Source organism: Neofelis nebulosa, chromosome 3 (assembly GCF_028018385.1).
Source record: "Neofelis nebulosa isolate mNeoNeb1 chromosome 3, mNeoNeb1.pri, whole genome shotgun sequence".
In the NCBI taxonomy this organism is placed as follows: Eukaryota; Metazoa; Chordata; class Mammalia; order Carnivora; family Felidae; genus Neofelis; species Neofelis nebulosa.
Genome location: NC_080784.1, coordinates 56,498,242 through 56,513,627, shown reverse-complemented (window position 1 = coordinate 56,513,627; position 15,386 = coordinate 56,498,242). Strand labels below are relative to the sequence as shown.

Sequence of the window (15,386 nt, the reverse complement as noted above, 5' to 3'; positions counted from 1 at the left end):
TAAATACACTACTTGAACAGAACTGGGGGCACTTGTCCTAAAACCTGGCACACACAGCAAGCCTGTGGGGTTTTTTAATTTATATTGAGCTGATTGGGAGGGTGGACCTGATAGAGATTATGGGTATTCTGAGCTAAAGCAACCCATTTTCCTTTCCTTCATACCCATTCTGGTGTCCCACCTTCCAACTATGGCACCATGCACCAAACTCCAAAACAAGTGTGGCAGACAGCTGTGTGTTTTCAGTTTACCTAATTTAATCCTGAAAGGTGGTCTACTTGAAAAAACTTTTGTAGACCTGACTATTAATTCTGTGTTCATTGATTTTGACCTTTAACCCCAATAGAGCAGAAGTTAAAGATTATTATTCTCTTGTTCATTAATATCTAATTCACTAAGAGAATGGGTGGTATTCTGTAATATAGTACAACATGGAGAAAAGGGGTATTCCTAGAAAATTTTTTGAGATCAAATCATCCGATATGTATTAACAAAATACATGAAAATTCTGTTTTGGCTGAGAGCAGAACCTCTGACGATTAGCTGTGCTGACATTTTCATGTTGTAGATGGTTAAGGAAGAGTGGGTTCTATTATGATAGGCTTAATTTTGACCTTCAAGGGAAGAGCAACTAATACGAGGAATTGATAAGAATATTGAAGAAAAGGAAGTAGATCATCTTAGAGCTTCTAGTAATCAAGGAAGGGAATACAAGCTCTTGAAGGCATCGAGGTATTCTATTGTTTAAAAGCTTCCATTTTATTGTGCCTTGTAAAAGAAAGAATACATTGCTAAGAAGGAATTCATCTCCACGGGATGAGAATAGAGGAGCCAAAGAAACTATGTGATCATTTTACCCCCAGCTATCCATGGGAGAAGGGACCTGAGTCAGCCAATGGGAATTTACTCTGTTCAGCAAACCCTATTGTGGACGAAGATGCATGGAGCTTTCAAAACCAGTAAGACTGTCAGATTCCATGCTCACCAAGCAACATTCCAATTGTAATCAGAATTTGTAGGCAGATTATTGTAGTGGTGACTACATTACATGAAAATTTGTGGGGGTTTTTTTTCACATCAGTTTAACATATCAGCCTCCTATTTGGTTAGCATGTGTAATTCTCTTAAGCTCAATTTTGTACGTTCATACAAGTTATTTTTAGGACGTACCAGATAATACTGGCCTGTAGTAAGGCCATCTGTAGTTCATCTTTCTGTGACTTCAACAATGATCATTGAGGAACATCTCCGGTAATTTCAAATTTTAGGAGATTGATTCATTGATTCGATGATAGTGAAAAATCTCTAAGTTTAATTCTGTGAAGACATATACATAATGAACGGAAGTTTACCAAAATATCAAGAGTAGTATGTTAAACATGAATTATTTGCCAGAAACCAATCTACTCAAGTAGCTTAAGCTAAAAGAAAAAAAAAAAAAAAAAAAAGGAAAAAATGGTGGAGGTGAGGGGTGGCAAGCAATTAACTGAAAGGATGTAGGAGTATCTCTTGGGTGCCTTGGGTGCCCCGGGTACCTCAGTCAGCACCCCCAACTCTTGGTTTTGGCTCAGGTCATGATCTCACGGTTCATGGGTTCAAGCCCCACATCGGGCTCTATGCTGACAGGGAGCTCTCCCTCTCCCTCTCTTTCTGCCCCTCCCCTGATCGTGCTCTCGCTCTCTCTCAAGAATAAATTATATTTAAAAAAAATTTTTTAAATAAAATAAAACTCTACTTTCACACATTTGAAAAAAAATTATTCTTAATGTTCTAAGTAAAATCCTTCTATTGAAGTAATAAACAAGGAAATACTCTGATAGTATAATCGTGACTGTATCAGAATTTACAAAAATGTCTTTTGAGTGTAAAAAAATAAAATCTCCCACAAAGCTCCTTTAAAAATAATAAATAAATAAGCATTAAAAAAAGAAGAAAGGATGTAGGAGTATCTCATGGAACCTAAGGTCAGGAAATATACTTGACTGAACTAGGAAATAAAAAGTTGGGAACCAACTTCATATGCTCTTTCTTTCTGCAGTTCATAGACTCTTATCTCTACTTCTCTCTTTCTCCATGAAAATAGCTACCCGGCCTATGCCTCACAAGATCATTCAAGAGCCCAACTAGAATCTCAGAAGCTCAATGTCCGGGAAGGGGCCTCTGGCCCAGCCTGGGCAAGTATTTGCTGCTATGCCTAAGGAGTGATCTCCATATTGAAAGTTTTATAACAGCATGTTAAGAGGGAATTAAATTCAAATATAATGAGCACAGAACAAGGAGGCACCTAAGTATATTAAATTTTAGTTGAGGCTTTTAAAGCATCGTCTAGCACTAGATACTGAGGAACTTACCAGATGAGTTTGAAAGGAAGTACCATCAATAATCCGGAGGTATTGTGAAGAAGAGGAGAGATTTTAGGGAACTGGAGGTGGGAAAATACTGCCTTAAACATTTTCCAGAGGAGAGAGAATGTTTGGTTCTGGAAACTTGACACTGATGTACGACTCTTAAGATCCTAGAAGAGACCACTTATTCATACTTAAAAAGTCACCTTCACTAGGTACCAGTGTGAGTCTATGAAAAGGAATCAAACCAACTAGTAACTGTATCTTAAAAAAAAAATGCGTTTACATTAGTGGACCAGGAGACTGTGTGATACCTAATTTGTCTTGATTTAGTAGGATAGCTGAGTAAAGTTTTCAGATCCCTGTGGACTAGGTAAAGAAATATAGTGTGAATGATAGTGCAGTTAGATGAAATTGATGAGTAGAGTGATAGCAACCTCTTAAGGATTACACATAGCTTTCAAGCACTATATTTGACCTTCTCATATCCGTCCATATAAACAGTGGCTCCAGAGATAGAAACCATACTAATCCAATTTTCCATATAGAAAACGAGGAAGGATGGTTAAGAGAGCAGAGCCTGCTGGAGCTCATACCCAACCAAAAATGCAAAATAAATATAAACAAGGTATTTTATGCTGAGTTCAACTGCAAAAACACAGAATGAGAAACACTAGGCTTAGCAGTAATTGGGGGAGAAAAGCTGTAGGGGTTTGTGAGCTAGCAGTATGATATTGTTGCAGAAAATATATCCAGTACCAGTGTAATTTTAAGTTGTTTTTGTAAAGGAATTGTAGCCAGATTAAGGGTTGTAAGATTGCACCTTTATGTCGGCAATTCCACATCTGGATTATAGCAGGCTTTTCTGGGAAATACATTGACGAAAGGAGCATATCCAGAGAATGGTGATCAGGAAGTGTAATTTATAAATTTCTTTGACGCTCAGATTCTCTATTTTGGTACGTGTAATGAACTGCAAGGAATAAAATCTACCATAGCATGTTCTTAAGGGGCTTACTTTGTGTCATTTCCAAAGTACGTAGAAACTGAACACTTGGGTAAAATTCTACTCCCCCCAGTCTGTTGAGTTTGAGTGATTTGGTTTAACAGTGATCATTCTCCTTTCATTGAAAATGTATATTGGTTTCTGAATGCTGAGTTAAATTTTATATTCTACATTACTAATTTATTCAACCATTGGGTGTCAGCACTGTTTCATGTAAATCATAAGCAATTTTCCACTTCCTTTTATCATGGGAATGAGCAAAAAAGGTTTTAGATGGAGACAGGAAAGATTCTTAATTGATTTAAAAATAAAAGTAGGTAGTGTATAAAGAAAAACAGTGTTTCCTAAATTGAGGATTTGTTTCCTATGCCTAAAAAAGCATGCATATATGTGCGTGCACATGCACGCACATACACACACCCCTGTAGATTGATGATAGTTTCTATGGATTGCAGAGGTTTGCAGCCTAAAATACTGTTTTTCATAGTCTGCTGAATTAGATATTATTTGTTGATAAAGTCTAGACACAACAAGGCCATGTATCAAACTACTGATCTTAAAAACATCTGGTACTGAGGGAATACAAGTAAATTATACACAGGCATTTCACTTTTGGGTTGAAATTTACTTTTTTTTAAGTTCTAGAAGAGTCACTGTGAGAATTTTTATTCCCATCTTTTCTTCTGATCGCCAGCACCTGGCCCATGTAGCCCCCATGAGAATACTGTGTTAAATGACTTTAAAGAATAACTATAGCTTTAATCACTGCAAACCCATAATCTGAATGTGAATATTTGCGACCAGAACAGTCTCTTGATGATGCTAAAGCACTACTGTCCGTGACGTTAGAGGATTTTTAAGCTCTCTTGGAAGATGAGGTGCCAGAGAGCAGACATTAGTCCAAAGTCTATAACATAACCCATCCACTTAAATGTGGCATTCTTGCTTCAGTTGGCCTTCCTTCTTATTAGAACTGATTACAAATTCTCCACCAGTAAAGTGAGAGAAAGGATGCAAAATAGGGGGTTTTACAGTACCATGGGGGCTTCTTTCAATAACAAGTCTTAACATCAAGGCTTTGTATATTATAAGGTCTCTTTCTGTATGCTCCACTCAATGGCTTCATCTCACAATGGAAAATCAGAGAAGCTGCCAAAGAGCTAAACTTTCTCATGAACCTGCATTCAGGCTGATGGTGGCCAGTGAAAGCTAGTAATTAAAAGTCACCCAATCTGCATTGGCTTAAAGGTCTCCTTTCGGCTAGTGGCCAATCAGCCTGAAGTTCAAACTCCCTCTCTGGGCTGTTTCTCCTCCATAGGGTCTCATCTCGTCTTCCTTTCTTCTGTAGCATCCAGATGATAGAAGGGTCCTGCATCCTTGAGGTGCTATGGGTACTTCTGGTCTGTTTACCCTCCATCTCTGCTGCCTTCTCCTGTCTTCCCAGGTGTATGACGTCTTTGCACTTGCTGCTGAAGGAACCCCTGCCGTAGTAACTTCTGGTCAATTCTCCTGCTGCCCTTGGGACACATGGTCCCTTCCGACATCTGCCCCACTCCAGGGACTCACTCCACATTGGCTTCCACTGATACTGTGGATCCTCTGAACCCCACGGCCCAGTCCCTGGCTAAGCCTTCTACCCCATCACTTTGATAAATGTCATCTTACCCCTTACCATGGTGACTCCCAGCAGGCCCGTGGATCTTAACTCTAAGCTACCTTCCATGTTCCCATGGAAAGCATGTGGACATCCTAGGCTCTCTGGCTCCAACCTAGAGCCAAGGGAGCCTGCAGAGAATAGGTGGAAAAGGGAATTGTCTTTAACTCTCTCTGCCTGAATACACATCAGAATTATTTCTGTTCTGTGCTGTAGCCACACCCTCTGGGGTGGTCTCCTCCTAAAGGTCAGAACTGGAGGCCAGGCACAAGTCCCTTTCTCCATCTGCTTTTATTCCCATCTTGTTCCCTCCAGATTTTCTACCCATCCTCACTAGAAAAGCTTCTCCTTCCCTTTTCTGTGGAAAAGTAAGCAGATGGTTAAATAATGGACCAGCCATAATATGGAATATTATGCAGTAGTTAAAAAGATTTAGATAATATGATAAATCTGTACATATTCACATGGAAGAACAATTTATACATATTCATCTGAATATGTTGTGTGTGTGTATATATATACTCACACATACATACTCATTTATATGCCTGCATAAGAAAAATTTAAAAATACACAGCCAACTATTAACAGTGATTTCTCCTAGGATGTGAGATTTGGCATAGTTGAGGAGAGGTAAGGGAGGGAACCTCCACCTTAATAACCTTCTGTGTTGCACAAGTTATATAATGCTTTTGTAATTTTTGAGACAAATAGGAAAAGTATACACCAAGAGATGTTACTGGCACACAATCTCATTTACATCTTTGGAGTTATTTCCAAACTGTACATAGGCAAGAGGAGATGGAGAGGCGAGACAACACTCTCTATTCCAGTTCTCTTCTCCCCTTGTCCTGTGGAAGAAGGCAAGGTAGCATGCCCAGATCTTTAAACTGTCTCCACTTATGCAGTTCCCCAGGACAGTGACGGTGCCCCTCATGGGACCCTCTCTCCCGTCTTCACTGTACCTCTGCCTTCCCTCCTCTAGTCTCTGTGTGTTTTCAACTCCTTTCTGTCTGACATTCAGAGTCCCTGTCTGCTTATTTCCCCAAGTTGTCATCTTCTGCCTTAGAAATCAGCAAGTCCCAAATGTCCTCCCATGTCTTGAATATTTTCACCAATTCTCGTGTCTGTTATAAATTGATTGGTGTCTGTGCCATCCGGTTCTGCTGTGTTAAGCCCAGTGGTTGTCCTTAGAGAAGGAACAAGGTTGCCTGAGCCTCCATCTATCTGAGTTACAGTTTGTTTTGGGGGACTGTTATTCCTACCGTCTAAAATTAGACCTATCTGCCTGGGTTGCTTCTCTCCAGAAGCACTCATCACATCTTCTTTCAAGATCTGCATTCCTCCACTGCTGTATTTTTTAAGTTGCTATTCTGAAAGAATATTTGGACCCTCTCAACTTTGGGTTACACTAGAAAGCCCTCTTGGTTTAACTTGTCGCTATAGGGTGCCATACCCCACCAGTCCTTCCCCATTCCTGGGGCCATCTCCTGGCTGCAAAGGGGAGGAGAGGAGAGGGCTCCCATCACATAACAATATGCTCCATGGGTGCCTTGTATTGAAATGATATTCAATATCATCAACAGTTCTTAGATCAGTTCTTAGCCATTCATACATAGGAATAGCTAGAATTTTTTCTTTTACGTTTGTTTTATGTTTAATAAGATTTCTTGTGAATTCACGATAGCCTAGGTTTATTTCCTGCCTTCACTACTTACTAGCTGTGTGATCTTAGGCAAATCATTTCTTTCTGAGCCTCAGTCCCCTTATCTATAAAATGGGGATATTAAGGGGTGCCTGGGTGGCTCAGTTGGTTGAGTGTCCGACTTCGGCTTAGGTCATGATCTCATGGTCTGTAAGTTTGAGCCCCACGTGGGGCTCTGTGCTGACAGCTCAGAGTCTGGAGCCTGCTTCGGATTCTGTGTCTCCCTCTCTCTCTGCCCCTCCCCCACTCATGCTCTGTCTTTCTCTCTCTGTCAAAAATAAATAAACATTAAAATTTTTTTTTTAATGGGGATATTAATAGTACTAACCTCATAGTGGTATTCGCAGGTTAAATAAGTTACTAAAAGTAAAACACAGAATAGTGCCTGGCACATAATAAGTAGATGCTGTTATTTCCTCTACCGCAAATGCCCTTCTTGGTAACTTTTCCTCTTTAACTTATGTTTATTTTTCGTATTTTAATTACATGTTCCAAAGATATAGATCTTCCAAGTTCCCATAATACCTGCAATCATATGCACACGATTCATTCTTGTGCTCTTATCTTTTCCTCCCCACTCCCTCCCCATCTCTTGGGGCTTAGTACTTTTTTTTTTTTTTTTAAATCATCTTTAATCAAATCACTAGCTCCAGGGGTCCTTCCTGACCACATGTCTCGAGGCTAAGCGAGGTCCACCTGTCGTAGGCACCCTGGTTTTTGCATCGACACTCTTGGAAAGTACAAATATTTGCTCTGTGTCTTTATTCCCCTGTAGGACCATGGCTTCGTAAGGGCAGAGACCGTGCTGTCCTCTCAGTGCTGCAGCTCTGGTGTCTGGCTGAGAGCATGAGCATAATGGGTAATTAATACTCCTTTAATGAGAAAATGCAGATATAGGAAATAAGATTTAAGTGGATTACCGGACTCAATCTGCATTTCTATAAAAATCAACCTTTAAGAACATAGATAATTTAGAACAATTTTGAAAGGAAAATACACACTTGGAGAAAAGGTTGTTTCCATCTGAATCAGACCAGGACCTATTTTAAATAATGGTTCCTATTCTAATTCCCGGTATAGGTTATCAAGCTGATAAGGTTAATTACTGCTTTTATGGCTTTAAATTTAATCTTGAGAACAAGCTTATTTACTTCGTGAAAAGCTTTGGCGTTAAAAAAACAAACAAATATAAATGTGTGTGTCTATGTACACACATATATATGTATATATGCTTTGTGTGTGTGTGTGTGTGTGTGTGTGTGTGTGTGTGTGTGTATTTTTTGTGAAACTCACTAAACCTTCCCTGGCTCCTTGAGTCTTTATCAGGCCCTGTTCTGAGTTTCCTTTCAATTAGAAAAAGGCTCCTGGCAACTTTATTCCTACTGTAGTTGTGTCAAATAGTTTTGTGTAAAATAGCTAAATATCTTCTTTAGCTAATCTAATAACTAAACGTTACTAGGAATTTTATTTTTTTTCAAGTTTATTTATATTGAGAAAGAGAGCAAGCACGAGCGGGAGAGGGGCAGTGAGAGAGGGAGAGAGAGAACTCATGAACCATGAGATCACGACCTGAGTCGAAATTAAGAGTCGGATGTTTGACTGAGCCACCCGGGCACCCCAGATTACTAGGATTTTTAAAATTCATTCAACAGTTAATTTTTTAATGTCTGCTATATGCCATAGGTCAGCCTATTTCATTTTTTTTCCTGAAGGTTTTGGCCACATTAGAACAGGACAGCTTTCAAATCCAGCTGTGTGGTGGTTCATACACAGCAAGTGAAATAAATCTGTGCACTAGAAACTCAAGTTTTAAAAAGGAAAGTAAACTGAGATCTAAGTCATGGGGGGGAAAAAAGCCCAGCTCTGATTGCTGTGAAAATCTGGAGTGCCCCCGGCGGGGACGCATACATTCAGAAATTAATTCTCTTTACCACACAGCAAGTGCCAGTGGTTAGGGAGCTGCTCTCTGAGTGACTTCATCTCGTAGCATCTTCTCTCTTCCATTTTGCGTTTCTGTTAAAATGTAAAAGGTTGCATTTCATCCGCTTCCCTCGTTTAAGTCAGTAATATTCAATCCAACCAGAAAACCTAATCGCAGTGAGTTTGAAACCGCACATTACCAATTGCCTCTAAATAAACATGACTAAATGTTCCTTTCACAGGTGCAAGTATTGGCATTATGATGAAAACCTGCTCACTTCCAGCGTTGTCATTGTCTTCCACAACGAAGGATGGTCAACCCTCATGAGAACGGTCCACAGTGTCATTAAAAGGACTCCAAGGAAATATTTAGCAGAAATTGTGCTAATTGATGATTTCAGTAATAAAGGTAATGGCTGTGGAAAATTGACTTTCTGTCTATGAAATAAGCTAATTATGAAGACTTGCAAAGTGTGATTTTAAAATAGTCTTTAAAAATTAACAATTAGCATCTATTGATAGCATCTGGTACCAAGCTGGCACTGTGCCAGGCATCATACATAAATTATTTTGTTTCATCCTGGCAATAATCCTTGAGATGGATACTGTCGTTATCTTTATTTTACACAGGAGCCTCAGAGATGTTCAGTAACTTGTCAAACGTCACAGAGGTACTAGTTAACAAATCCAAATCTACAGGCTCATAAGTCTGTGTATTTAACTGCCATCTTACACTACACCAATTCTTTGGGCCTTGGATTTTGCAAAAATGGGGCCATGAAGATCATTTATTGAAAGACTGAAAAGGGCAATTGTGTTATATTGTATTGCTACGAGATGCTCCATCCATAGCCGTCAACCTGAAATCCATATACCTATTTAATAGCCTAATTTTTGCATTTGAACAATGATACAAATATTGAATTTGACCAGACACCGCGGACCATTGTTATATATAATAGAAGTATCTACTAAAGCTTATTTCGTTCTGTATTTGATTTAGTATGTTGAATAAAAGGAAATTGTGTTGTATTTTTTTCTTCTTTTTAAGGAGCCAGCTATTATAGCGTTTAGGGAGGTGTTGGTTAACCTAGGTTCAACTTGGCAAGAGAGAGATTGAGCAGTGGTTTCCCAGATAAGTGGGTTTTTTAAATTAACATTTATTGTAAGCGGAATATATCTTCTTAATGGCACAAGTATTAGAAGATAGATAATGTTATAGTTCAGACCCCAAATCAGCATGCTAAATAAGAAAAGGAATGGTGCTGCTGAAACCCAGATCTGGATATTTATTTACTAGTCTTTGCTTGTCATAAAACTGAATTAGATTCTTTGAAAATTGACCAAAGCACTCAGGCTACTCAATAACAACAAGGTATTTGCTTTTTTTTTTTGGCAAATAAGTCTCGCAGAGAATTTTTGTGTACAAGTGAATATATTAGAGGTGAAGACAGACCACGGGTAGCCTGAAAATACCATTCAGAATGGCTTTACACAAGCTTTCTCCAAAACTTAATTTGTAACTCTCGCAGTCTAGATAAACCTCTGCTGTTTTTGCAAGGACATGATCGGAATATTGATCTACACAGATGTCAGCACGGAGAAGAAATAGAAATAAGGCCTATTTCCCTTTCCCCTCATCTTTGTACAACTAAGCACTTTTTTCAACTAATCACTTTTAATTACACTAAAAAGTGTAATCTTTTAAAATGTTTAGTCCTGTCTCAAGATAAATATTTGAAAATACGTTTTGAAGTGATATTGTTGGTACCAACAGTATTTTAGATTTACGAAAACCTACATCTACAAAAATGACTTTGGGAAATCTCGTGTATGTGATTATGTGGATTTTAAGAAGCCTTATGTTATTAATACAAGCAGAGGCTTAGCATATCCTTTAATAAAAAGTGCAGATACACCAAAATGTGTTACCATCCTAAAATAACTGCTTGGCTTCAGGAAAGGAGAACAGAATTTGGACTTCAGTTTTTTTGTCCATTTGACTTTAATTATTTTGTGTGATTAGTGCTCTAACATTCAGCCTCTTATAACGCAGTTTAATAGCAGTCAAGTGCAGGACCTGCTTATCTTGCAGAGTGCAGAGAGGCATTGTTGGCGCTCCCCTTGAACAGAAGTACAGAAGGCCTTTAATTTTCCCCATTTCATAACAACCGTAAAATTTGTCAGCCCTATCCTTAATGAGCGAACATTTGGTTTGTTCTTTCCCCGATATATTCAGAAAGTAAAAGTTTGAGTTACCATTTTTCCTTTAAAGACAAAACACTTTACTAACATCAAACCTCACAAGGAGCTGGCTGCTTATAACACTGGGGTTTCTGGAAAACACAGTGTCCTCTCTAAACAAGAGTTGGGGCCTTTAAATAGAGCACACTCCTCTATGCTTGTACATCAGCCAGCTGAGGCCAAGTGGGGCCGAGGTAAAATGGGTCTCCACACTCTCAGTGGCTCATGACAACACAGAGTTATACAGTTCTCTGGCTCATACTACGCATTTTCTGTGGCTCAGCCCCAGCAATGCCCCACACCTTCACTGCAAGGCAGCCTGAACTCATGCATTGCCCGCCTTGTGCAAAGGAAGAGAGAATGGTGAAACACTAGTGGGATTTTAACACTTCCGCTCACAAGTGCCTCACATCATTTTGTCCACAGCAGGTTGGCCATGGCAAACCACATGGTCTAAGCCTACTTTCAGCAGGCTGGGGAGAATAATCATTCCCCAAGGAGAGGCGAATGTTTTGAACATGATTAGAATCTACCACGGTGTGAGATCCCAAAGAAGCCAGAAGTCATTTGACTGACCAACTTACCTTTTGGACCATCTTAACTAAGAATCTAAATTTGAAGCACAGGCCATCAACTCATTTCTGGCCATAACAATTTATTTTAAATTTATTTAGATTGCATAGTCAAAAGAGCACTGAAATGCAGAGAGACAAATATCGTATGACTTCACTCATATGAAGACTTTAAGACACAGAACGGATAAATACAAGGGAAAGGAAGCAAAATAATATAAAAACCGAGAGGGGGACAAAACATAAGGGACTCTTAAATATGGAGAACAGAGGGTTACTGGAGGGGTTGTGGGAGGGCGGATGGGCTAAATGGGTAAGGGGCACTAAGGAATCTACTCCTGAAATCATTGTTGCACTAAATGCTACTTAACTTGGATGTAAATTTAAAAAATTTTTTAAATTAAAAAAACGTGGAAATGCAATTCAGAGGGTGCTTTTAAAAAGTAATTTAGGATTGTACCAAGCTGAAAAAAAATAAGAAGGTAAGATTTAAAAAAAAAAAAAAGTCACTTAAATTGAAGGGAAAAATTACCTAGATTATTCTGGGGAAAAAATATAATTCAGCGTGAGAATTTTATTTATGCTACTCATGAAAACTGGATGCCAAAATAGAAAAAGGTTGATTTTTTCTTCTCAATCCTGAATACCCATGTATAAGTGTATTGCTCCCTAAAAATGAGTCAAGTATTAAGTGTACAGTCTGACTAGTTCATCTCTAAATATATCTTCTTTGTTATTTATGTATTCATGGTCCAAAGTTTTAAACAACTTAAAATAATTTTTGTGTCCCCAAGAAACATCTTTAGAGATCCAAGAGCTAGTTGTGGCTGTGATGGACCAATTTCAAGGGCTCATAGTGACACAGACAAGTTATTCTCTTGCTGGGAATTCAAGCTGGTGCAGCCACTCTGGAAAACAGTATGGAGGTTCCTCAAAAAACTAGAAATAGAACTACCCTACGACCCAGCAATTGCACTACTAGGCATTTATCCACAGGATACAGGGGTGCTGTTTCGAAGGGACACATGCACCCCCATGTTTATAGCAGCACTATCAACAGTAGCCAAAGTATGGAAAGAGCCCAAATGTCCATCTATGGATGAATGGATAAAGAAGATGTGGTATATACATACAATGGAGTATTACTCGGCAATCAAAAAGAATGAAATCTTGCCATTTGCAACTACGTGGATGGAACTGGAGGGTATTACGCTAAGTGAAATTAGTGAGTCAGAGAAAGACAAAAATCCTATGACTTCACTCATATGAGGACTTTAAGAGACAAAACAGATGAACATAAGGGAAGGGAAACAAAAATAATATAAAAACAGGGAGGAGGACAAAACAGAAGAGACTTGTAAATATGGAGAACAAACTGAGGGTTGCTGGAGGGGTTGTGGGAGGGGGATGGGCTAAATGGGTAAGGGGCACTAAGGAATCTACTCCTGAAATCATTGTTTCACTATATGCTAACTAATTTGGATGTCAGTTTTAAAAAATAAAAAAAAGTTATTCTCTTGCAACTGGGAAACCAAGGTGGAAACTTTGGCAAATGTGTCTTTGTTTTGACAAAGTTTCCTCTACCAGATTGCAAATATATGTGTATATTTATTTGTTATACATAAATCTTATATTTAAATATTTACGTATGTATACATGGTAGTTATATATATACATACACATGTACATGAAGCCATACAGATACTTGTTGATACCCACAATACAGAGAAAATTGGATCCTTTGGTTATTATTTGGCAACTTGATGACTATATTTATCACACCAAGACCTCAACCTTCGCCACTGAGTATAGCTAGAGAAAGATGGCCCGGAGACCAATTTTAACCTATACCCTATGTAGATTCCAGTAAAGTTATATAATGTTGTTTATAGCCCGTGTATCTTCAGAATTCTGAAACCATTACTTCTGCTAAAGTAACCAAAATGTTTGCCTGAAGGATTTTAGATATAACATTAATATGCAGATTTTTTTTTTTTAAGTTTTTATGTCAGTTGACATAGTCATCATATATTTAACATTTGGAGAGGTGTTTGATGACTGTCAGGCTAACCAGCTCTCTGTAGGCATATTAAGCAAAAAATGAACTCAAATAATACACTTTACCTTGCTTCCCTGTAAACATTCAATCTGTTTGACCAGCTGGACTGCCCAAAGTACCTGTTGCCTATTCCTGTTTTTTTGAGAAAATTTAGAGTTTAACTGGTTTATGTACATAAATATCATTTATGTTGATTGAATTCTTTTATCCATAGAACACTTAAAAGAAAAACTAGATGACTATATTAAGCTGTGGAATGGCTTAGTGAAGGTATTTCGAAATGAAAGAAGAGAAGGTTTAATTCAAGCACGAAGTATTGGTGCCCAGAAGGCTAAACTTGGGCAGGTAGGAAACATTCGCTATTTCACAACGTTAACATCTTGGATTTGGTAACTAAAAGATCGTATCCGTTTTTAAGTACCCTTCAGATTTTTTTTTTTTTAATTGAAACGAAATGCTGGCTTTATTAAATAGATACCTTCTATGTCACAATGGACTCTAATGCTAATGTATTACTAGCATCTAATGTTAAATTGTGTGTGATATGCGATGTACCATATGTGAAGAGTGTTCTTTCTCCCTGCCTCTGTTTTTTAAGGTTTTGATATACCTTGATGCCCACTGTGAGGTGGCAGTTAATTGGTATGCACCGCTCGTAGCTCCCATATCTAAGGACAGGTAACGTTACTTGGCTTTTCTTTTTTTTTTTCTTTCCTGGGTGAAAAGTAAACCTTGCCCGAGATGGACAAATAATATTCTTCTCCTTCTCCTGATTCTAGTTCCATTCAGCGCCTCAAGCGCTGCGTTTTAAGCATTGTCATTCGGCCGGTGGTTCTCTGGGCTGGAGCCAGACGGATCCTCTGGGCTGATTCGGATGCAGGCAGTCCAGCATTCGGGATAAGTGTAGGGTGTCTCACTTAAGAATCCTCTTGTGGTTGGGTTAGTGAACAGAAAACCCTGGAGCTCCAAAAGCTTTGTCTGAGAGTGACGTTAATTGTTCCCTCTACACTGTGATAACAGTGCTAAAGACTTGAAGGTGCATGCTTTGAGATGATACCTCTTGGTTTCTTATGCCTTTTTGAATTACGATTTTAGATACAAAGGAGCAGCTGTTACTCGTGTCAAAGCTTTGGGTTCCTGTAGAAACTTTAAAGTTTAGAAATAGATAGCCATGCGGTAGAAATGTGGCGATGACCACATTTACAGAAGCGTCTGAACAATAGAAGGCAGCATTAATCTCCTAGTTCCAAAAGCCTTTGCTGCTTTTAGTCCAGAATTCTGACTGTTTCAGAATCGAGGGAAATAAAATCTGTCCCTGGGGCGAATGGTGTGAATCAAAGGAAGAACTTTGGGGGGTTTAATTATCCATGGATTTGGTCTGAAAGCCTGTCATGAACATTTTTCACACGCTGATTCAATCTTCACCTCTGCAAGATAGATATTATTAGCTCCATTGTATTGAAGAAGATATTGAGGCCTAGAGGAGTTAATTAATTTGCCCCAATTCAAACAGCCAATGAACTCTCAAGCCGAGATCTCTCCGGCTTGAGATAAATAGCTTTACACTATTTATTTAGAAATCTGAGAATCGTGAGAAGTAAAGAAAGATAACACACCTTCACCTCTTCAGGTGAAAACGAGCAGTCCTCAGGCACCATAAGGAGGTGGTTTTCCGCAGGGTCCTGTGGCATTCCCACATACGTCCCGGTGACCCCCCACCCTCACCGTCCCATGGGAATCCACGGTCCGCAGAGAATACCGCATCTGTCTCAAGTCCACTTCCCCCATGTCAGAATTCTATAGGTTTTTCTCTTCTCCTTGGTTTCTAAACATCTAAAAAGCACCTTAACATGGTTATGTAAAGCTGTAATCTCTGTTTGG

The 15,386-nt window shown here is 38.8% G+C and overlaps 1 protein-coding gene across 2 annotated transcripts in view; it reads left to right on the top strand.

Moving 5' to 3' along the window:
- The window catches only part of GALNT7 (polypeptide N-acetylgalactosaminyltransferase 7), a 148,024-nt gene that overhangs the window by 109,866 nt on the left and 22,772 nt on the right, over positions 1 to 15,386 (top strand). For both annotated transcript variants that reach the window (XM_058720892.1, XM_058720893.1), the window contains exons 3-5: positions 8,873 to 9,039; positions 13,720 to 13,850; positions 14,104 to 14,183. In XM_058720892.1, coding sequence (XP_058576875.1) covers positions 8,873 to 9,039; positions 13,720 to 13,850; positions 14,104 to 14,183 — 378 coding nt within the window. The remainder of the gene's footprint in view (positions 1 to 8,872; positions 9,040 to 13,719; positions 13,851 to 14,103; positions 14,184 to 15,386) is intronic.